Source organism: Macaca fascicularis, chromosome 7, assembly GCF_037993035.2.
Source record: "Macaca fascicularis isolate 582-1 chromosome 7, T2T-MFA8v1.1".
Classification (NCBI taxonomy): Eukaryota; Metazoa; Chordata; class Mammalia; order Primates; family Cercopithecidae; genus Macaca; species Macaca fascicularis.
Genome location: NC_088381.1, coordinates 79,211,750 through 79,232,255, shown reverse-complemented (window position 1 = coordinate 79,232,255; position 20,506 = coordinate 79,211,750). Strand labels below are relative to the sequence as shown.

The following is a 20,506-nucleotide window of genomic DNA, read 5'->3' as shown; positions in this document are numbered from 1 at the left end:
TGAGTTACAATGGAATTCCAACAGGGTTACACATGACATCTCACTTGAATGCCCAGCAGGGACTTTAAGGTCACTGTAATAATGAATGGCCAAGAATTAATAGGATTTGAGCCTTAGAAAGCCTTCCTGTGTTGCAGCTGGGCAGAACAGTACTCTGTTCATGGGCTGAAGACACATCTCAGACATGGCCACTACAGCTGTGCTGGGCACAGCTGCCCCTCAAAGCACTGGAGGGTTGGGAGCCTGTTTAAATCACTCTGCCCTCTTCTCTCCTCAGACACATTTCCTTTTACATTATCAACTGCACAACAGCCACATTTGTCTTTTAGAGATGTTCGAGAATGGAGACAGTTTTACCAAACAACATGATCTTCCTTCCCGGGTCTTGACCCCACTCTGTGTCCTCTTATCCTCCTTGCTGCCAATACGTCCCTCACTGAACTTTCTTCCATTGACTTTTGCCGTCTCCTCAAGGTCTGCATGACATGCCTCATCTCTAGGCATTGCCAACCGCACCTCCATGGCATGGACACACTAAATCCCTTACATCTCCCTGTATCTCCCACACAGTCTTGAGCTTTGAGCATTGGCACAAGGGCTGTCCACTCCTGAATCCCTCATTCATCAATTCTTTGCCCAGCTATCTCTTCCTATTCTCAGAGATGCTGATAAGTTTCTTCTGCTTCAGAACTGCCCGCGGTCTGTCTTTCTCCTACATCTCTTCCTGAGCTGATCAGATCTCTCCCAGAATTCTCTCTTACCGCTCCCTAAGACTAATGCTACTGAATTCTAATTGGCTATTACTCCGTTTCTCCCTCATTGAAATAGAGATTCCTTGAGGATAATGACATTATAGTGTAGTAATGAGGAGGACAGGTTCCAATCCAAGCTACATAGCTACTAGTTGTGTGATCTTGGACTACAAATTTAATCACTCTGTGATTCAGTTTCCTCATCTGTAAAATGAGGATATTAACAACCCTTACTTTATAGGGTTGTTTGAATGATGTAATCCTACTCCTTTAAGTAGCTCTTCAAAGTAGCTAGTCTGTTTAAAGGGCTTAGAAGAGTGCCTGGCTGGCATGCAATAACAGTCGGTGTTGCTATCACTATTGTAATTATGGATGTATTTCTCATTCTTAGACCATGTCAGTGTCTGAAACTCAAAAACTGATAGTTCAGTGAGGAAATGAATAAAGAATTATGATACCCTCCTCATTTTACTATTCATGTTTACTTCCAAATATGTTTATAGTAAACATTTTGAGGGTAAATGCAAGAATCTTTTGCCAATTGATATGAAACCTACAAGAATAAAGCATATAGGCATCATATCTGTGAGCAAAACTTCTGTTGTTTTTTCTTAAGATATTAATAATGGGTATAACTGTGTAAATTCAATAAAAATTCATCAACTTTGTTTAAAAGTAGTTTATAACTTATTTTTTAAACATACATGTTAACTATGCTTATAATAAATGGGCATTCAAGGGCAATTTCATTGACTGCAACTAAGAACATTAGTATTTACATAAAGTTGCATATTAACTACTTATATTTTCTGATGTTAATATCATTTATGGATTCCTTGCATTTTAATGCATAAGACTTTCACTTGTTTTTTAGCACCACTTTTAATCTGTTTACCCATGCAATTCCAAAACAATACATTCTTTACTTAAAGAAACTAGAATGATCCACGTAGACACGACCAACAAAGTAAGAATTAATCCTTAGAAAGAACATGGTTGACACCATTCTAGATTAAAGGGGGAAGTAAGTTAATAATTCAAAGGAAAAAAAATTAAAAACCTTCCATTTATTGGTGCCAAATGAAAACTAAGTAATGCAGAGTTGATAATGTATAAAACAAAACAAACAAAACATATGAATCTACAGTCTAATGTTAACTGGAGTTCCATTAGACAGTTTAGCTATCACATCCTAAGATGGGGGTGGCAAGCTGTGGGTAGACTGTGAATCAAATCCAGCATGTTACCTGTTTTTATAAATAAAGTTTTATTGGAAGGCATATCATACCCATTCATTTACCTATTAACTGTTACTCCTTTTACACTTTAACAACAGAGTTGAGTAGTCAGGACAGAGACCATATGTCCCACAAAGCTGAAAATATTGCCAACTTTCTCTAAAAAAGGCCAGAGAGTAGTATCCTGTCCTAAGACATCCATATATGTGGTGAACTAACTTCACATTTATCCATCTATGATGGTACTAGATATGTATCTTTCTTTGGAGAATTGGAGAGAAAAGTTACTCAAGGCATTTACTAAGTTCCGTGGTTCAGATAGAAAAGGCTCCTTTTTAGCGCATTTGCTTCTCTTTTTATTTCTGAATAGGGTAACATTTTAAATATCTATAAGTTATCACCCAAACTGATATATTTTTGAGTGAAAAGGGACACTGTTAATATTTATGCTGGGGTGACTGGAATAAACTAGGCCTTATGGTCACCCCAGTTGTGAGGTACCACCCAACTGTGAAGTTAAGAAGTCAACCGAAGTCAGACAGGCTAACCCAAGAGTGTTGCTTTAGTTCATGTTTGTATTTTCTGACCTCCCTTTCTCCCACCCCACTGCCATAACCCCGCTGTCATTGTGGATAGCAGGTCTACTTCAAACATCACAACACAAATTTAGAACTTACTTTTTAATCCTTTCTCCAAAAGAAGCTATTTCCTCCAAGATGTTTTGAACAGTTGAAACAATATCCTGTACCATATAGATTCTTTCGATCAACCCCTTTTTCTCCGATTCCTGGAAAACATAAAAGCAAGACTTAACTGTGACTTCATTTTTTAACAAGCCGATACAGAAAGTATTATACCATGTTATAATAACAAGCTTTTTACCAATAGAGTGACTACAATAGATAAATCATTGTTTTACAACTTAAATATGGACTCCCCCGCCCCCAGAAAAATCTGTTCACTCACTCAGATGCTACCACTCCTAATGTGCAAGCCTCAGTTGCTACCTCATTGTCATGAAGTGATGAAGGAAAGCCTCACAGAACCAAGCACTTCACTTTTCTGTGGAGGCTGCTGCATCCCTCACAGAACTCCGCAATCCCGTCAGTCTGGCTAACTCTGACGTCCTTTCTGTCTCCACAGGTTTTCTGCAAGATCACCCTATATTCCTCTCCTATCAGAAATGTTCCTGGCATGTTGGAGACAGAGGTAGTATGATTCCTAGTACTGGAACATCTTAGTCAAACTCTGCTGCATTTTTAAGCATGTTTTAAATATATTGCTAGCCTGATAACATTTCATCCATCCTTTGGCAACCACTTCAGAAACAAAGCAAGCAGCTGTGGACATGCTACAAAGTAATCCTACAGTGTACTACTGGGGCGGCAGCCTACCCAGATTATTCCCTTCCAGGATGATCAGCAATTGATTGTGATCTCCTCATGACATTGGAAGCACATATACACTCATCTTCCTTAATCTCCAATGCTTCATGTGAAATGGAATTCAGCTTTCTAACAATATTATCCTTACTTTGTTTATAGAAAACCTTACATGTGTTTTACCATGCCAGGTAACTAACAGTAATGCAGGTTACTCAGAAATCACTCAAATGTCAGAAGATTCCCTAAAGAGTAGTATTTTTACACTATTTTTAATATTCTGATGCTATGTTCTAGCTCTCCTGTGGACTTTGCTGTAATTGGGATGTAGTCAATGAGCTCTCAACTCCTGTCTCTCTGGGTCATTGTAGCCACTACACCTATTGTATGAAACCTAAAACCTCAAACAGCTCTTACAAAACTTTATTCCCACATAGAATTTTAGTTGGGTGACAATTGTACTAAACTATGAAGCAAACACTTCTAAATTTAAGAGGACATTCCTATAATACCATCTGTGCTGCAAAAGGAAAAAATAAAATCATTTTCATCTTGTATCCTTTGTTCCATCAAATTGGAGCCATGGATGGAGTGAAAGAGAACCCACTGCCAATAGGGATTGCAGGTAAAAGCACCAATATGGCACAAATCTTGAAAAGCACAAATCTCCCTTCTTGCATCTGCCTTTATGAAACTACTTGGCTGAAACAAAGGAAGAACACAGGCTGGAATGCCTCACTGCCGCCCCCTCTCCAGTAAAGGGTACTGCAATGGTTTGAATAAATTCTTACCAATAAGACTACTCCTTTATCCATTCATTCTGTGCAGAAGGAAAACCAGGTTCATTGCTTCCTTTTGCAACATCAAACTTTCAAGATACTTGTACTTGTTTATCCTAATTTGAATTTTTTTCCCTTACTCTAATTCCTCAAGCAGTTTGTGTCAAAAATTAGATATGCTGCCAGAGCGTACTAATTCATGAGTCCACTGACATCTATTAATGGGCACAATGGTGAAAACCCAGCTCTGTCTGCCACATAAGTATTCATGTTTATAAAGGAACATTTGAAAGAACGAGGGAGTTTGACCCAAAGGCCAAAAGTGGCTTCCTCTTTTTGGCAGCATCCAGTTTAGGTCAAAACAATTTCTTGGAAAATGACTCAAGTTTCCATGTCACTCAATTTAATCAAAACTTCCTATTTCAATTTTTTTCCCCCTATGAAACACCCAAATAGTGAGGTTCTGGTTGTGAAGAAAGCATGAGTTAGTATGCCAAAATAACGATGCTCACGAGTCCTGTTACTTTATAATGAATTTGATGTTTGGAGTATTAAATATCCAAAGACTAGGCTAAAGAGTCTTACTATATCTTGAGTACCAGAAGAACTTATCATCTGGACTTGTTTTTTAAGAGTAGAAGTAAACAGAATTAATTTTTGAAATATGGATGAACTGATAACTTGGTTTTATTATATTGGTGGACCTACAAAACTATTCCATTTTTATTTCACAAATACATTATTTTCAAATAAATAGAATTTTGTGCATTAAATTTGTTGATCATCTGGATATTTTAAAATGACACAAGAAGGAGGATTATTTGTGATATACATTCATATATTTTAGTCAGTTATTAGCTACAACTGTCTACCCACGTCAGGATTACTTTTCAAAAGAACGTACTTTTTAGTGGCATCTTTTTATTTCTAATATTCCATGAAATTGTTATCAATCACCTTCAGAGGTGTCATCAAATTGACACCTTAATTGACTCCACTGTAGACCATAATTTTAATGACTAATACACAGTGGCTCACGCCTGTAATCCCAGCACTTTGGGAGGCCAAGGCGGGCGGATGACGAGGTCAGGAGATGGAGACCATTCTGGCCAACATGGTGAAGCCCCGTCTCTACTAAAAATACAAAAATTAGCTGGGTGTGGTGGCGCGTGCTTGCAGTTAAAGCTGAGGCAGGATTATTGCTTGAACCAGGGAGTCAGAGGTTGCAGTGAGCCGAGATGGCACCACTGCACTCCAGCCTGGCGACAGAGCAAGACTGTCTAAAAAAAATAACACTTTCTACGAGCACTTAAGTACCTTGAAAACTCACAACAAAAATGTGGTACATGGACAATATTCTCGATCTATTTTTAAAATATTGAAATCTGTATATACTTCATCCCAAATATTTTCAAAGGCACTGTATTTTTGTATTCATTCACAGGAACTTTTCCTGTCAAACATTTTTTCAAGACAATATGTTAGAACATTTAACAAAATGTATGCTGAAAAATAAATGCCTTCTAAATTTCTTTCCATTAATGGTCAGAATGTATATTTATTGTATTAAAAATCACAAGAATTCTTCCCATAAAACAATCTAGGCCAGGAGCTGCAATCCCAGCACTTTGGGAGGCCATGGCGGACAGATCACTTGAGGTTGGGAGTTCGAGACCAGCCTGGCCAACATGGTAAAACTCCGTCTTTACTAAAAATATAAAACATTAGCCTGTTGTGGTGGCACACGCCTGTAATCCCAGTTACTAGGGAGGCTGAGGCAGGAGAATTGCTTGAACCTGGGAGGCAGAGGTTGCGGTGAGGCAATATCGCGGCACTGTACTCCAGCCTGGGCCACAGAGCGAGACTCCACCTAATAAAATAATAAAAATAACCTAAAGTATAACTTCAGAATTGAAAAATTGAATCATGCACAGTATTTGACCTTTTATATGTTGCTTTCATAGAAAAATGAAGTGATTTTTGGCCACTTAAAAAAAAAAATTCACTTCCATTCAGAAAAAGCTTCCAAAAATAGAAGTTAGTACTTCAGTCATAAAAAATTTTGAATAAAACTTTCCAACTGATTATGACCATAATTTAGGGGAGGTTATTTTTTCCACAAAAGAGTCCAATTTTGGAGAATGTTTAAGTTAACTGAGGTATCTTCAAAGGTTCAAACCTTCCTAAAATGATAATGGGTAAAGAAGAAGTACATACTGCCATGCTGATGTTTATTTTTATATGTGATGTATCTTTATCACACAACCTTGTTGATATCCCAACTGTGTATATAAAAAAAATTATAAGTGTGGACACTAGAACTTTGCAAGTGGTGGAAAATTATCACTTGTCTTGATGCAATTAATGAATAATTAGTGCATCACAGCCAACACCAAGTACATTTCTGCCTCATATTTCTTCATTTTGGAGGAATATCTTATTAGTTGCAATATTTGCTCCATCAAAATTTGCATTCATATTATCATTGTAAAGTTAAATAATTCTCGATAATAAATGTTTAAATTTATAGTGGCATTTCTGATATTAGAAATTACAGTATTTGTAGAGTTAACTTGCAAAGGTTTATTTTGTTTTCATATATTAGGTTAAAAAATGAAAATAATTTCACAAAGTTCTCTGATACTGTGCTTGCATCCTTTAGCAGGAAGATTAACAGCTACCTGGTCATTTTTCATATACGTACAATGAAATCTTGAAATGGAAAATGATATAAATTAATGCAGAAGAAATAGTCATTTGATCTAAATGAAAAGTCATGCTCCACAGAGAGAGATATCAACGCACATTTTTAGCTGTATGCATTAAAATAATGTTTTCAGAAACGATTTTCTTAGATACTTCCTCCTGAAGTAGCTGTTGAGGCCTCTTCGGCAGGTTTGTGACTTAGGTTTTTACATGTCAGTGACATGATCAAGTCAAGGCCCCAGGGTAGAGAAGAAATGTAAACATTTATCTACAACTGTTTGAGAAATGTACTATCTCTACATGATTATTCATTAAATATGTAATCTGTGTTTTTATTTACATATTGAAAAAGTAAAAAAGTGCACATTTACTCACTACAGTGAGTAAAATAGTATATTCTAAGAGTGTTCAGCCTACTTTTTATTCTCTTAGTAGGAAGGCTTAAATTATGCAAATATTTAACATACACCTACCCTATTTCTTATCTCCCTTACTAACCATTCTGAATAGGCAATTTGAAAGCTTCCTGAATCTTACAGGCCCTGTGGCAGTGGCCACAGCTTAATGGGCCTGTAGATATCACATGCTTTCTACCACTGCCAGAAGCAAGAAGGGATTAGCTCATGTGAGAGCACTTTGTTTTATTATGGACCATGCAAAAGCTTTCCTTTAAAGTTGGATGTTAGTCACTCAGCCCCTGAAAAGAGTCAGGAAAATAGAGATGGGTCATTCCTGGTTGTTACAGTTAACCTGGTGTTAGTCTTTGAGAACTCTGGTCACAGTGCATGCATCTCATGGGCTACTAGTAATGACCACAGAAACAGCTGAAAGCTTAAATTGAAAGCCTAAGCAACACATCCCACCTTGTTATAGTGGATATATTAAATACAATAGTTTAAAAATGAGGATAATTAGTAAATGAAAACTTTCTGGGAAAACAGGGATCTGTGGTGAACCTGAATTACTTTCCCTTAAATTATTTAGTAAAGAAAAGAACCAATTATTTCCAGAGTATCTTCTAGACAGGGAGAAAGAAAAACAACAACAAAAAAACACGTTTTTTCATGTGTTTCCACCCCTTCCTTAAAATGCCTGAACTAGGCATTTGCTACTCATGTGAGAGAGGGAAAATTTCCATCTGAGTTCAGGTATCTTTATGGTTAGCAGTAAATGTAGTTTTTGCTCTCTGAAAGGCTTTAAAAATGGCCTTTGGACAATGTGTGTTTATCAAGATATGGTAGATTCTATGCTACAAGAAGATTATATTTTTGTAGCTTGGATGCTTCATTAATATCTTCCATTACCCTCTTTTTGGCTATACCCTGCTGGAACTGGGGGATCAACAGATAAGACCAGGCCGTTTTATCTGATCCTGTGTTCTTAGCACCAACAATTGTGGTGGGTCCATCCTCAGTGCTGCTACAGTGCTTGTTTGATGGAGAAATAAATGGATGCAAGACAAAAATAGTTTATCAGGTTTATAGTAGTATTAAATAATTATTTACATCAACCCAAGAAATAAGCAAATGCTTGCAGTTTGAGAGAAGATTCTAGGCCTTATAAATATAGCAGAATGACTGAAAGGCCTAACTCAAGCTTGATGGCTTTTGTGAATCCTCTTCCTAAGGATGCCGGTCTATGCTGACTACTGTCTTTGTTCTCTCAATTTGCATTATACCTCTATCATTTTAATCATCCTAATAGCAAATGTTCTTTTCACTCTCTGTACTGCAAAATTTATCTCTTTTAAAATAAGATACTACTGATTTTATGGGTCTTTTCTCTTTATATCTAGCAATATACCAATGGACATATCACAGGATGTATTACATAGCCGTTAGTATTAGTATTTCTATGTATAGGAAACTGAAGTCCAGGGAAGTTAAATGATGTTATATACAGCAGACCATGGAGTCAGAGAACAGGGTTCAACTCTGGTCCTGTCATGTCATCTACTAGCCTGGTGATCATGGCAAATTCTTTACCCTTTCTGAATTTCAAGTTCAGTATCTGGAAAATGTAGATCATTGTCATTACTCTGATTGGAGTGTGGAGAAAATTAAATATTGTCACATATGTAAATTACCTAGTATATTCCAGGTGCTTCATAAACACAAGTTACTTCCCTTCAAGAAGGCAAAGCTACAAAAGAAGGAACAACCTTTTGTCTAGTTTAAAGAATACTGGGATTAATTTAAGTTTCAAAGAAAATGATCTTCCAGGACAAGTCTACTCATGTTGCCCTGAGTTGTATGAAAGATCATCTGCAGTTCCATCTGCATCATGCTGGCTTTATTTACACGTTTCAGATTGAACCACGGAATGTGGTGATAACACAGTTTAGCAAACACAACATTACATCTGCTGTTGCTACCAAACTGCCTAGGAAGAGTAACAGTGATTCATTCAGAAAGACAGAACTGCTGTCACATGTGCTTCTGTTTTCCCTTAACATATAAGGCTTCCAATTTACAGAGGGAAATGTGTAATAAAAATAGTGAAGGCCACTGGTGTGATTAAATAAATGAACAAGATTATTATGGCTAAATACATAGTTTTAGATTCCTACATTTGAAAAAGAGGAGTATCACTTCTCATTACAAATGTGAAAAAATGTGGAAGCATAAGTAAAATGCACATGCTTTAGGGGTCTACTTTGTGAGCAAGTCTGCATGACCAAATAATGAAGAAATGAAAGCATGGATTTTTTCAAATTTCATAAGGTTTCCTTGTTGTTTTTTTTTTAACACACAATAAAGAGTGGCATTCATTGTGAGAAAAATAACAAACTAACTTGGTAACTTAAAAATATGCATCATATGAAGACGAATACAAGCCCACCATTTTTCATTATTCATTTATAAAACGTTAAAAGGATTGAGTATTTTTGCTAACTTCTGTAAGCATTTGAACTGAGAACAAATAATGTGTCTGTGTTGTAACACAATTGTTCTTTTTTAAAAAAGAAAAAACATTTTAAAAATCAGAGGGCAAATCTTTCCTTCCTTAAGGCCTTATTGACGTTGTGTCTCCAATGAGTATAGCACTGTAGGTGCAATAAACTAGCTTCGAGCCTCTGGCAGAGAATTAACACCATCAAAATGAATTTACAACTAAGAATTAATTATATAATCAGGGTGTTACTTTAAATCTCTCCTACATGTTCTGATTTAGAAAACTTCTCATTTCTCTATTAATTCCCCAAGCAAAACTAGAGACAGAGTCCTGAAAATTGACCATGTCAGAAAAAATCCTTTTGACATTTTTAAAAACTGAGTAGTAGTTGTCACAGGATGAACAGAATTCTCAGAAGAGATTAACGCAAAAATTTTTATCTCAAAATCCCCCCAGTAATTTCAATCATCTAGACTAAAGATGCAAAAATATACCTTTAGACTTTAAGCAAGAATATGTTTGGTCTGTTTCATCCCACTGAATATTAAAAGGCTATAATTTGAAAACTTAGAAAATTATAAACATTAGAAATAGATTGAGTGGCGTTTAGCATGAAAAAAAGCTTAGCATCTGTCATAACAAAGAACAAGTAGCAATATTTCTGATACATGAAATTAAAAATTATTCTTTGGGAATCCCAGCAATGCACCAGGAACTGTCATTAAGAATTTCTTCCCATGAGGCACTTTTGTGGGCATGCAGGGACGCGGATGTGGACTCGAGTGCGCGCGCGCGCACACACACACACACACACACACACACACACACACACGACAGTTAACTCCACAGCTCATGCTATCAAAATGGAGTGGGGAGATCTGTACTCTTTCTGGAGTGTACTTCTTTCTCAAGTAGTTCTTTTGCTTTGGGAAATGAATATAAAACAGTATTTGGATTTTGAATCAATATCATTTCTAAGTGGTTTTATATTGCTCTATCTGTTCATTACATAAAGCACTTACACACTGTACTGGTATTTACCAACACTTTTTTTTGTATGTGTGGCCTGCAACATGGATCTCATCTAGTATCAAATAATAGGGTTGAAAAGGTAAAAGGAATAAACAATCAGCTCAATAGGAAGATACTCATAAAATACAACTGAAAAATTGGCAACAGATTAGGGAAAAAAATATTTGGAACCTAGACCCTTGAAAGATTGATTTCATTAAAAGTCACTCTGCACTAAGTGACAGAACGCCATGCCACCACAAGGTAAACAGGGCTAATGGTTTTCTATAACTGTAACTATTGTAGATAAATATACCAGGAGCGGCAGTTGCTGGTTTAGCTGTGTGAATCCTTTAGTTTTCTCCCAGGTACAGTAAAGGAGTGGGTATAAGATAATATATTTATGTGATTCGGCAATGGAACAAGTTAAGTAATTATTATTACTTTAAGATTCAGCTCAAACATCACCTCCTTTTAGCAGTCCTGCCTCACCTAGCATTTCTCCTCTCTTTCCCAACATAGCATTTACAACAACATTACAAACCTTGATGAAGGCAGTAATCTTAGGGCATTGGGGTTATTTACTATGAACACCTTTGTTATGGTTGTAATTTTTGTATTCATAGAGACTCTGGTACAAAGACATCAATAAATGTTGGCAAAATAATGCAGAAAAATGAACCAATAAATTAATGACAGGTTTCCTTCACAACAATGGAGCATGGTCAAAAATAAGATTTAGACCAGAAGAGATGGGTTTGAGTGTTGCCACTATCCTGGCTGAGAAATCTGATATGCTACTGAAATTCTCTTAGCCTTGGTTTGTTCATTTGTAGACAAGAGAATATACTATGAAACTTAATATTTTGTTTTGAGTACTGACAGAGCTACTGCATATAAAAGCAGTCTGCAAATTGTAAACACTCTAAAATATTAATATTTTTATAAATCTAATTGCTTAAATAATTCTTACTTGAAATGGCCTTGTTTTATTATTCTTGTTTTATTTAATATTTTATTCCAGTGATTATTTTTCCCTTGAAGAAAAAAGTGGTATTCCCCCCTTTCTATCAATTATCTCATAAACTCATTGGATAATTGGGTGAGTCACAGTAAAACGGATGAGGGATTTATTTATTTTGAGATGGAGTCTCACTGTCACCAGGCTGGAGTGCAGTGGCGCGATCTCGGCTCACTGCAACCTCCGCCTCCTGGTTCAAGCAATTCTCCTGCCTCAGCCTCCTGAGTAGCTGGGACTATAGGTGTGTGCCACCATGCCCAGACAATTTTTGTATTTTTAGTAGAGATGCGGTTTCACCATGTTGACCAGGATGGTCTCAATTGGATTTATTTTTAAATACAAAAGACATAGCTACTATTTTCAGAAAACCAATCACTTGTGGATAATCAGGATGCAATGTCCAATGTCTTCTACCTCCTCATGATGTGACAATTCTAAGTAATGGGAAACAAATATCTAGATGCAATACAGGTTTAGTATCCTTTATCCAAAATGCTTGGAACCGGAAGTGTTCTGGATTTTGGATTGTTTTGGGATTTGGGAATATATGCATCATGCTGGTAGATCATCCCTAATTTAAAAATCAGAAATCCAAAATGTTCCAGTGATCATTTCCTTTGATAATTAGAGTTTAAAAGTTTCAAATTTGGCGGCATTTTGGATTTCAAGTATTTATAATAGGGATACTCAATCTATATAAACTACGAAAAAATCAGAGCCTCTGACGATATTTGGTCAGACAATTGCACATTCGCTAAGAGAAGGATAGGTAATTCATCCGAGTCTAGCATATCACATTTCATAATATTTGAGAATAACATACTATAATCCTTAGAAATCAGAAAGATCTACTTGTACTAGGAATATTAGTGAGCTTGATAATAAGAAGGATGCTCTGAATAATGTTCAAAAAGGCCAGATTGATAATATTTCTGGATGACTTCTAAAGGTTATGAGGTCAAAACATTTTTAAGAATGAGAGTTTGATTTTTAAAAAGAGTATCTGAGCAAGTAGATTTGCCAAAGGACTACAGGAAATTGGGAAGGCAACCCCCTCTCATCCAAAACATGCATAAACTGATAATTAAGAATTGGCTGGAATCCACTTCACTATAAAAGGTTTGAAAGATAGTATGATAAAAATGTTAGCAATTAAGTCACTTCATCACTAAAAACCATATTAAATCAAATTAAAAGGACTTAAATTAGAATGCCCATACACTTTATTCCCCTGAAAATCATCCATAACCAGGTCTTTTACAATATGCCCTGTATATAAATTGTATATCCCTGAAGGTGAGTGTGTGCACGTGTAACTATTGTTAACCATTCAAAGATACTCTCTGGCTTTTTATTTTCTTAAAAATACAACACTTTATCATTGTAAGTATCACTGCTCATGTCATAGTTTTAAAAATTACTAATCTAACCAATTTACTATGTTTTAGACATTCTGAAGAAAGCACAAACAGGCCTGGCATGGTGGCTTATGCCTGTAATCCCAGAACTTTGGGAGGCCGTGGTAGGCGGATCACACGAGGCCAGGAGTTTCAGACCAGCCTGGCCAACGTGGTAAAACCCTATCTCTAATGCAAATCTTAGCCCAGTGTGGTGGCACATGCCTGTAGTCCCAGCTACTCCAGAGGCTGAGGCACTAGAATCACTTGATCGTGGGAGGCAGAGGTTGCATTGAGCCGAAATGGCACCACTGCACTCCTGCCTGGGCGACAGAGCGAGACTCTGTCTCAAAAAAAAAAAAAAAAACAAAAACAAAAGCACAAATGAATTATAGACAAAACTACTCTTATTGTTAGATTGTAAGAAGACCTCCATGAACAAGAGTTTTCTCTGATTAGGATATTATAGATCATCTCCTCTCTCTCTCTGGCACAAGGAAACAGGGAACGAGGCACGGTGGACTTAACCACATCATCCAAAGGACTCTACAGGTTAATTCACAGTGAGAACTCCTTCTAGATACATGCCATGTGCTTCTCTCACTAAGAAGGCCCTGTCTGGGCAATGAGGAAGGGACTGGCTAATCAATTTAGAGGACGGAAAATCATTTTAAACACTGAAATTGATAGTTTAAACTGTACTTAAATTTTAATGACAAACTAATTTGTGAAAATAGAATATAGATACAATATCCATTTGCATCCTTCCATTATAATATGCTCCTCAATCAATCAACAAAAATGGATGTTTCTTATTTCCTTAAAGGAAAATGTCCATATCTGTTTTTCATCTACAACTGATATAAAAGGGTCATATTGTTTTTCATAAACACTGTCAGGCAATTGTGACTTCATTGATGATCCTAAAAGGACAGATCATTCAAGTTCTATTTCTGACAACCTAGTTATGAACAAACCAACCCACAATGCAAGCCTTAGAGCACTGTTTCTTTTTGATAGCATTAAGCAGGGCTTTTTTTCTTTTATTACATGCCCTTATGATTCCTTCTTCCTGATGTTAATAGAAAATGCTGAAATATTCTATGTAAGTGATTGTTGGGCTGGAAAAAGAAAGAAACTCTAATGCAAGTATTTATACCTTCTGTAATGAAAACAAGATATTATTGTCTTGCATGACCTTTCCTAAGTATGGGATACAGCATTTTACACAATAGTTTCTTGGTTCATGCTTCAATTACTGACCTTTACTGTGTAGAAAATTAATGCAATTTTCATTGTAATCCATCCGTACAAATAAGGTCCACATGGAAGGATTCCACATATGGAATCTAATACAAATAGGAAATGCCAACTGATTGCTGTTGGCTGAACTTAGCTATTATCTGTTTGTTCTGGAGTCCCTAGAAAACTAGACTTGTAACAAGCAATTTCTTACATGAGCCATCAGGTATTAGAAAGGAGGGATTTCCTCTCTTCAAAGTTTAGCTTGTACATTTCATCTCCTAAAAGGCAAAAACCTAGTTACCTGAAAGTTCTATGTTACCACTGAAAGTCCACAAAAGAAAAGGCAAAACTGTGAAGTCTAATCTGGTTTCTAATACAAGTTACTACCACGAACTTTTCATAATGCTAAGGAACAAGGGGTTACAGTGATGTCATTTTACAATAATCCCTGTTCCAGACAATAAAAGAATGACAGACCCCAGACAGTGTCCTGGTCTGTGCATGAGAGACAGGCAGAACATGGCAAAGCATTCATCTCCCGAGGAAGTTGTGCCAACAGGCCCCGGCACGCTTTTATCTTCCACAGTCGTCCGTGATGGTATTTGGTGGGAAGGAGCACTGGCAATTAAAGAGTGTCACCTTCAAGATGGATGGTTTGGGTAGAAAGGAGTTTCTCTCCTCTTCTGGTTTTGAACAAAATGGCTGTGTGTTTATAATTTGTAAACAGTTCATCTCTCACTGAGTGTGTTACAGTTCCCAGAAGCATGGTCTGTCATGTCTAACACACAACAGAAGCCAGAAGGGCTCAGTGGATAAGACCTTTCTTCCAGCTCACTATGATGGGGAGTCACCCAGTGACTGTATGTCCTGGTCTATGACAAGCACATCTCAGTGGTAGAAGCTGATCTACACAGAGAAGAAACCAAGTGCTGTAATACATATGTGGATGTGCACTCAAAAAGTCTGAAAGTTGAAGATCCCTTTAGTTTACCAATCCCTTACAGAAGGAAGAATGAAAAGAGATGGACAAGGATGGAAAAATTTGCCCGTCTTTCCTAACAATAGAAGGGTTGTGTTAAGCAGGAGAGACATAAACAGAAGTCAAAATATCATTTTAGATTTATTCCTCTAGAAGATTTCATAGAAATATAAAATTGGGAGAGCAAAACCACCATGGTTATACTTGTCTATTAAAAAGTGCTATTAAAATACTATAATAAAAACATGTTAAGAATAAATTTTCCCTGGGGGGACTGAGGAAAACCCTAGTGCCAGTGCCCTCAACGTGGGACAGGTGGGCTCAACTGGTATGGGTTGGGCCATGCTGAGATGAATGCAACAGCTCCCAGGCTTATCCCTGTGGATGCTGCTGTTCCAACTCCTTGTTCAGTCATCCTTGCCCAGAAAGGTTTAAAGCACAGACCAAAGGGCTATCTCTCCAGACCTTTAGGTAGCTCTTGAGGTACATATCAGTGGCAGACTAGACCTTGACAACCACTGGTCTTGACTATGACCTGATTTTGTTGCTTGGCAGTCACTGAATACCATGTTTCCATTCATCTTCTTGTTGGATACTCTCCTTTATTAGATGGGCCAAAGACACATGGTCACAGTTATTCCTAAAGGGTAGAGAACATCCTCTTCTACTGGTGGTTCATTTAAACAGGCTTGGCCAAACAGGAAGAAATCTTCCTTTCATCCAGGCCTGGTTTATAAATATTTAGATTTTTGCCTAATGTGATGTTGTAATATAATAAGAAATGTATGTTTGTTCTTTGTCCCTGGTTCCTGGCACAAAGCTCCTAAAATTCCTGGAGTTTCCTAAGTGATAAGAGAGAGATGAACATCTTTGCTATAATATTTGGTTTTGTCTCACTTGCTAAAATAGCTCGAGCTAGAAAGGTGAGAGGAGCATCTTTTGCTATTCATAACAAGCCCCTTTCAACCACACCTGGATTTCTGTTAATGAGGTGACTTTTGGAAAGCCTCTAATGATGGGGGAGCTGGTGGCTAGGGGAACCAAACATGTGATTAGAAGGTTAGAACTTTCAGTCCTCCCCAGCTCTGGCCTGCAGGGAAGGAAGAGGGGGGCAGAGATTGACGTGAACACCAATGCCCAAAGATTCAGCCAATTATGCCTATGTAATGAAGCCTCCATAGAAACAAAAATACCATATTCTGGAAGCTTCTGGGTTGGTGAACACATGGAGGTGCTCTAGGGTGTGCCCAGAGAGGGTGTGGAGGTTTCACACCCATTCCCCCATCCATTGCCCTGTGCATTTCTTCCAATTGGCTGTTCCTGAGTTGTGTCCTTTGTAATAATCAGTAAATATAAGTAAATATTTCCTTAAATTTTGTGAGTCATTCTAGAAATTCATTGAATCCAAGAAAGGGGTTGTGGGAACCCCCACCTGATAGCTGGCCAGTCTGAAGAACAGGAGGCCTAGACTTGTAGTTATCACCTCATACAGGTTTAAAATAATTTCATTAATACTTCTGTTTTTTTGGTAAAACATCCCATTATAAACCTTATTAACTTAGCTTTCCTTTGACAATATTCAATGATTTAATCATTCAGTAACTGCTAACATGAAGACATCAAGAAGAAACTTGCGTCTGTGCAACCCCTTTTCTGAAAAAGGTCATTTTTCCTTTAAAAGTATTATAGTTGATTTTATTATTTTGCTATTAATGATCCTCTTAACACAACAAATAAGATTTACTTTGTAATCCACTCCATTTGCTTCAAATGGGCAAAACCATCTGGTCCACTCAATTAATTTTAAGGCTCTTTGTATCATAGAGCCAGTGTCTTTGAATACATTTCTATTCAATGGGCATTTACCCGGGATACTTACTCTCAAGGTTTCCCCTTTTGCCCTTTTCTCTCCACAAGCCTCCTACATGTTACCATCCCTCGCCCCAGATACCCACAGGTTAAGGAGACTGGAAGTCCATTAAGCTAGTAGCATTTCATTTGGCATTTCACTTGTTTCATTTTATTCCAGAAGGTTTGTCTGAAAGCGTAATGACAACAAAAGCAGCAGATTTGAGAGATTCTCCCAGGAGAAGGAAAAGGACAGATGTACACAGACATATAGCTGAAAACACTGCCAGGAACAGCTGGGAAAATGACAGGCACGGAAGTGGGTGACCACCCCACAGAGTGCAGACATGAGCCGAAAGAAACAGCAATTTCACTTGATTTACTTTTGACTTCCTAGGCTACCTTTTATCTCTGAAGGGGAAGGCTAATCTTGGCTTGCATCCAATAAAAGGCCTCCTATAGTTATGCTTTTTATAACATTTCAATTATTCCTTCTATTTTACCCTTTTCAACGTCACTTTAAAAAATCTTAAAAATGGATATCCTTTTAAAAAGTTACAATAATATTACTATACTGGTAACTCTATAATACAAAAAAAAAGTGGGGGGAGAGAGATTCGACCTGGAGGAATGCTATCTGTTGACAACACTAGTGTATTTTTGTGTTCTTTCTTGAACATACGCACCTTGTCATCTTCATCCTCCTCGTCATCTATGTCTGTGCTCTCCTGAAAGGAAATCCCACAACGTGTTTATAAAAACATCAACTGAAATTAACAAATGCAAATTAGACACATTTTAAAGCTTGCCTACAGACTTTAAGCATTCATATTTTTGAAATGCATTATAACCTCTTAAAAAATAACTCTTTTAAAGTTCAGGGACACTGTGGCAGGACTCTAAACAATAAGCATAATCTACATAAAACTGTTGACTATAAATAAACTATTAGGCCAGTGCCCTTTGAAGGCAGCCAGCTTTAAAAATGCATTGCTGAGTTGTACTTTCTGTAAACAGTGTTGTTCTTATTCTGACAAATGAACCAACTGCTACGTTAAGGCTGAGAATACCATACTCCACTGGTGCTAGGCTCATTGTTATTATAATGACTGCTGTCTCCCTTTGGGGCCATTACTGAAACATTAGACAGTATAGAATGCATTAGTCTGAATATAATCAATCTTAAAAATAAGTTACAGGTTTCACTGTGGCATTATTATTTTGCTCTGGGTTTAGGGTTAGAAGGGGCAGGTGAGGGAAGGAAACTCAAGGCTAAGAGCTGGACTAAAGGGTGCCTGGCTTTAGCTCAGGTGCCACAGCACCAGCTGTACTGCTAATGGGCTTGTTTAATGTAAAAATCTTGGCTATTTAATGGCCAGAGTTTGATCATAGCACCACAATGTTTAAAAACTAATATCTGTTGGTACATAATAAAATAGGGTCAGTAGTTTGGAAAGAAAGCTCAGTATTAGACAACAGGTTCTATTTTCAGCTTGAACACTTGCATTTCTGCTTAACCTTGCAAAGGTCAGGCACGCTTGTTCAGATGTCATTGTTCCAATAGTAAAGAGAATTGACAATATCATGCTCTTAAAAAGGAGTAACTCTGAAGTATCCAGAAAATACTCTGCTACATTCCATAAAACCACGGAGCAGTCATCAAGAAATTTCTTCAGGGCCAGTATAGCCCTACCTTCTAGAATTCTCACAAGATGCAGTCAGCAGTTTGTATGGTACTCATGGGTCATCTGGGGAACTAACCTATTCACAATTGGCAGCAAACATGTCTCATGAAAGCCAGTGGATAAACAGGAAGGTAATGAAAACAGGCTATGGGAGGGAAAAAACGCCATATTTAGGAGAAGTCTTTAGCTTGGGACAGGGTTTCAATAGTTTTTGCTTTGTGACTTTAAGCAAATCACTTTATCATATGCACTGTAGTTTCATAAGACATAAAATGAAAATAGTTCTTGCCTCTTTCATAGTTGTGTTATAGCACTAAATTAGGTAATTATTTTCAATGTTTGATAAAGGCTTTATACATACATACTTATGTGCACATAGGTATATTAATATGCACATGTATGCTAGTATATGTACATGCTCACACATACATGCACACATATGCACATACTATAAACACATATACACAGTGGGCACATAAAACCTGCATAAGCATTGTAAAAATATTTGTTGACAACACAGATATTAGAGATGTTTCTTTGCAAAAATTTCCATTATCTATAACTCTGTGAAACCTAGTCCTTAAATGGATCTATTAAAGTCATTCATTTATTAGCTGGTTCTATTTTCTCACTGATATGTGTTCATGCCTATTGCATTAAATAATTAAAACATTAAAATTAAAACATTAAAAATCAAACAGAATAGAATTTTGAAATTGCCTGAAAGTAAATTTTGAAATTTTCCTCTTGCCACAGTACTCATTTTTCCCACTTTCCTTCCTTCCTAAGTGAAACCAGAAACCTCCCTTAAGTCCATTATGAGGACATAAGGAAAAATAAGCAAAAACAGTCAGGATTTGATTGACTCTTGGGAAACCAAATGTGAAGTTGATCTATCTAGAAAGGAAATTAATCAAGGACTTTAGATTTTTGTTTAAAAAACTCGGTTCTTGAATCTGGAATGCCTAGATTACATCATTAAAGAAAAAAAAAAAAGCCTACAAATACAAGTTCCTGGCCACCTAGAGCAGAAAAAGATCTTATAGGGTGCAGTGAGGGGGCCAGGGGCAGGAGAGTCAGAGTGGAAGTGGGATGAGTAGATGCGGAGTGATGTCTTTGAGAAAGGGTCTTGCTTTCTTCAACAAGACAGGAAGTTTGGGAATTTCCAGACAAATGTGGGCACCTGCAAATAGATGGGTCTAAGCCTACCTGCTCTGTGATTGCCCTGGGAGTTGACAAGCCTCTGGGAATCTCCTGAGCCTTCAAGCCAGAGAGAACACTGCATAAGATACCTTCATGGAAAGGCCAGAGTTAGCCCTGCAGAGCTCTCTGCATGCCCAGCAACGGCCCACAGAGGCAGCAAAGGTCTCGTTGGTGATTGAGGAGATTGTTCACAGGAACTCTACAGAGAATCATATGAGCACACAGACATATGCTACCAGCATGGAAATAATAACCATGAACCAGAGGCTCCCCTCAAGCAGGCCAAGACTCAGGAACATAAGATGCCACAGAAAGAAGACTCCAGATTACACATGATAGAAGACCTCCACTGCAAAATGAGTGCA

At 37.2% G+C, this 20,506-nt stretch overlaps 1 protein-coding gene across 3 annotated transcripts in view; it reads right to left on the bottom strand.

The window, feature by feature from the left end:
• The window catches only part of MCTP2 (multiple C2 and transmembrane domain containing 2), a 258,463-nt gene that overhangs the window by 21,169 nt on the left and 216,788 nt on the right, over positions 1-20,506 (bottom strand). For all 3 annotated transcript variants that reach the window (XM_005560564.5, XM_073998498.1, XM_015453430.4), the window contains 2 exons: positions 17,940-17,981; positions 2,668-2,777 (listed from right to left, as the gene is read on the bottom strand). In XM_005560564.5, coding sequence (XP_005560621.3) covers positions 2,668-2,777; positions 17,940-17,981 — 152 coding nt within the window. The remainder of the gene's footprint in view (positions 1-2,667; positions 2,778-17,939; positions 17,982-20,506) is intronic.